The sequence below is a fragment of the Pundamilia nyererei genome, unplaced genomic scaffold (genome assembly GCF_000239375.1).
Source record: "Pundamilia nyererei isolate P.nyererei 1_Seehausen unplaced genomic scaffold, PunNye1.0 scaffold00210, whole genome shotgun sequence".
NCBI lineage: Eukaryota > Metazoa > Chordata > Actinopteri > Cichliformes > Cichlidae > Pundamilia > Pundamilia nyererei.
Genome location: NW_005187611.1, coordinates 742,239 through 745,532, shown reverse-complemented (window position 1 = coordinate 745,532; position 3,294 = coordinate 742,239). Strand labels below are relative to the sequence as shown.

Genomic DNA, 3,294 nt, shown 5'->3' with positions numbered 1-3,294 from the left:
GCAATATTTCTGCCCGTGTTATGGCAAAATGCCCGCGTAACGAAATCCGCTGGCTCTGATTGGCTGAGCCCAGAATGCCTTCCGAATCATGTGACAACCCCCTTGGCTTTTGTACTTGCGCTTAGCTGTTCCGCTTGAACGACATATTGTTGTTGCAGTTAGCAATTAGCCTATTGTTCACTCAAAAGGCACGATGGGTGCTTCGACTTACGAAAATTTTCGACTTACGAAAGACCCTCAGGAACGAATTAATTTCATAAGTCGGGATTCCACTGTGTGTGTGTGTATATATATATATATATATACACACACACACACACACACACATATATAAACAGGAGGAAAACAGGGGAATGAGAAGGACACACACTAAGTAGTGTGTCCTTCTCTTTCTGGTCTCTTTCCCCTGTTTTGTCTCAAGGCAGATTCAAACTCAGGCCTCATATTAGTTACACATATTTCTTAATGATGAAAAAAACTAAACCTTTGCCTGGCTTTTTGTTTCCACTGGCAGGAATGAGCTTCCATATAAATTAGTACATATGAGAACACAGTAGTGAAAAATTTTTTTCAGAGACACAAAGAAATTCGCATTTTTATCCACAAACACAAGTACATCGACTGCAGAGTGTGATATCTTTACAAGCTGAGTGTTTTGATTTGCACATAGACTCTCTATTTTGAAGCACGAATGTTAGCTTTTTGACTGATACCATGGTGACTTTAGTGAGCCATTATATTATTATATTATTCTTTTATCTATTATATAGATAAAAGAGTGACAATTTATCACCCAGTGCTAATATGTGCTAATTAGTAAATGGACTGATTCTTATATGGCACTTTTATGCTCTCCCAGAGTACTCAAAGCACTGTATACAACATGCCTCATTCACCCATTCACACCCACTCATACAAGCACTTCTAAACACAAGTGCAAACTAATCTACATTCACACCCATTCACACTCCGATGAACGCGTCGGAGGGCAACTTAGGGTTAGTATCTTGTCCAATGATATTTGACATGCAGACTGGGGAAGCCAAGGATCGAACCACCAACCTTCCAATCAGTAGCTGATCTGCTCTACCATCTGAGCCACACCCACTAATGTGTACTAATTAGTACAACTGACTATTAAAACAAGCCTACAGTTACTAAAAAAAAAAAAATCACCCTACTCATGAGTTGTTATGACGGGAGATACTATCCATAATAGTCTACAATGTATTTTGTACCAAAGTCTAAATATGATTTTGAATGCTGTAAAGTTTGGCATTTTAACACTGGACTCTAAGGAGATGGCCTCACTTTTGGACAGCCTCAAGTGGCCATTGGAGGAACAGCAGCTTGTAGCATCTCTTCCTGGGCTTCAGTTTTGCCCTGCGAATGTTTTTGGTTTTTCTTCAAGGGGGGTGGGCATGGCACCCAACCCCCAAACTTTTAGACACACCGCTGGATGAGTAGGAAACCCATGTGTTTTTATTTTGATAAATTCTGCCATTGTACAATGTGTGTGTACATTTAGTGCATGATGGCAGTGATGCTGTTGAGAGACAAACACTTCAGTGAGTGTTGGTGCTGCTGAAGCTGCAGGTGGAACAGGAAGTGAGCTGCTGAAGAAACTAGGACACACAAACACACGCACGCACAGGGTGATGGGTTCTACTCCCGTTCTGCAGTTATAAACATGTGCAAAAAGTGGCAGACACTGTGTCTATGTGGCTCAGCGGCACTAAGGCAGCTGGCCGCTAACAGGGTAATGATCTGTTTCAGCCCGCTTTGGGTAGGTGGTTGGGTGGAGGCTGCGAGTGCAGTGAGGGAGGTTAGCCCAGGTTACTGGTGAGCGGGGTTAACCCGGGTTAGTGATGAGCAGTGTGAACAGCCGGACCCTCCTCTCATGAGAACACTGTGTTTGCTAACCAGCTAGCAACCGTTAGCTCCTGCCTGTCAGACGGAGCGCGGGAGGAGGGGTGCACCGTCGCCGCTAAGCCGCGGCTGAGATATTTGTGACAACTCCCCGGCCTGACTTCCAGGAGAGTTGTGGTAAAGTCGGAGCGGCCCGGTAGTGCGTGGAGGACGGGCTAAGCTAAGGCTAAGCTCCGCTCCGCAGCTAAAGTACAGACTGAGCAGTAAGTTGGTGACGTATTCCTGCTAACCCCGCTCCGCCGCGACAGGCCGGGGTAAAAATCAACGCACTTTCACTTCGATAAAACAAACGACAGAAATGGCTCTCAGCCGTCGGAGCCACGGTAGCGGCGGCACGGTAAGGGAGGATAAATGTAAAAAGCCACTTACAGTCTCTCCTCTCCGCTCTCCACGGCGGCCATTTTTATTTAAATAAATAATTTTATATTAAAAAAAAAGCTCCAAACATCTCTGCTCCCTCCTGCTGCACCCCGCCCCCTCGGACTCCATCTCCAACCGCCGTCAACCGCCAACACCGCGAGATTTGCTCCGACATGGGGTCAACAGCACGGTGCAGGGGCGGTGTAGTCCCGCGAGAAGACGGTCAAAGTGAGACGTTCTCGTACCGCTTTGAATATATCTGTAAAAATAACAAACGTCAAAATATCAGCGTCAGTAACGCAAAAAATATATGCAAAACCGATATAAAATTAAAACAATACATTTGAAAGTATTTAAAGTAAGTATTAAATATGTAACTGTTTACAAGATACACTGTTAAAATGGTTCAAAACAATAAATACGCCAAATCTTAAACTTTTATAAAATGTCTCATAATGTTTTTTATTACACTTTATTTTATGTAAATATTTTCTGACACACATCTACACTTTAACTCACGCCTCCAGAAGAATTTCTATTGCAACGGAAGACAGGGAGGCATGCTTAAGGTCTCCACTTTAGAAGGAGCTTTTTTCCAGAAGTTAGGTCAGTGCCTGTTGTGTCAGAAATCTAAGGACTTTCTGGTGGATGCTGACGGTGAAAGAAGCCGTCAGGTTAAAGAAGGAGGCCTTTGGGCTTAGTTCAGCGGTCCCCAAATCCTGGGCCTCGGACCGGTAACGGTCCGTGAGTCGTTTGGTACCGGGCCGCGAGAGTTGAGGCTCAGGTGTGAAATGTATGGTTTTCAGGGTTTTTATCGGTTTTCAGCGTTATTTTGTTATCGTTTTTATCGTTAACTCGGTTTTCCTGGGTCTTTTCATGTGTGTTATAAATAAATATTTTTTTCGGTACTAGTTTTATTTTGTTGTATTTATCCACGACACCTTAAAGGCCGGTCCGTGAAAATATTGTCGGGCATAAACCGGTCCGTGGCGCAAAAAAGGTTGG

The 3,294-nt window shown here is 44.0% G+C and overlaps 1 protein-coding gene across 1 annotated transcript in view; it reads right to left on the bottom strand.

Moving 5' to 3' along the window:
* The window catches only part of mecp2 (methyl CpG binding protein 2), a 24,798-nt gene extending 22,355 nt beyond the window's left edge, over window positions 1–2,443 (bottom strand). Inside the window, exon 1 of the mRNA XM_005747993.1 lies at window positions 2,299–2,443. Within this exon, the coding sequence (XP_005748050.1) occupies window positions 2,299–2,330 (32 nt within the window). The 5' untranslated portion in view covers window positions 2,331–2,443. The remainder of the gene's footprint in view (window positions 1–2,298) is intronic.
* Window positions 2,444–3,294: the final 851 nt, after the last annotated feature.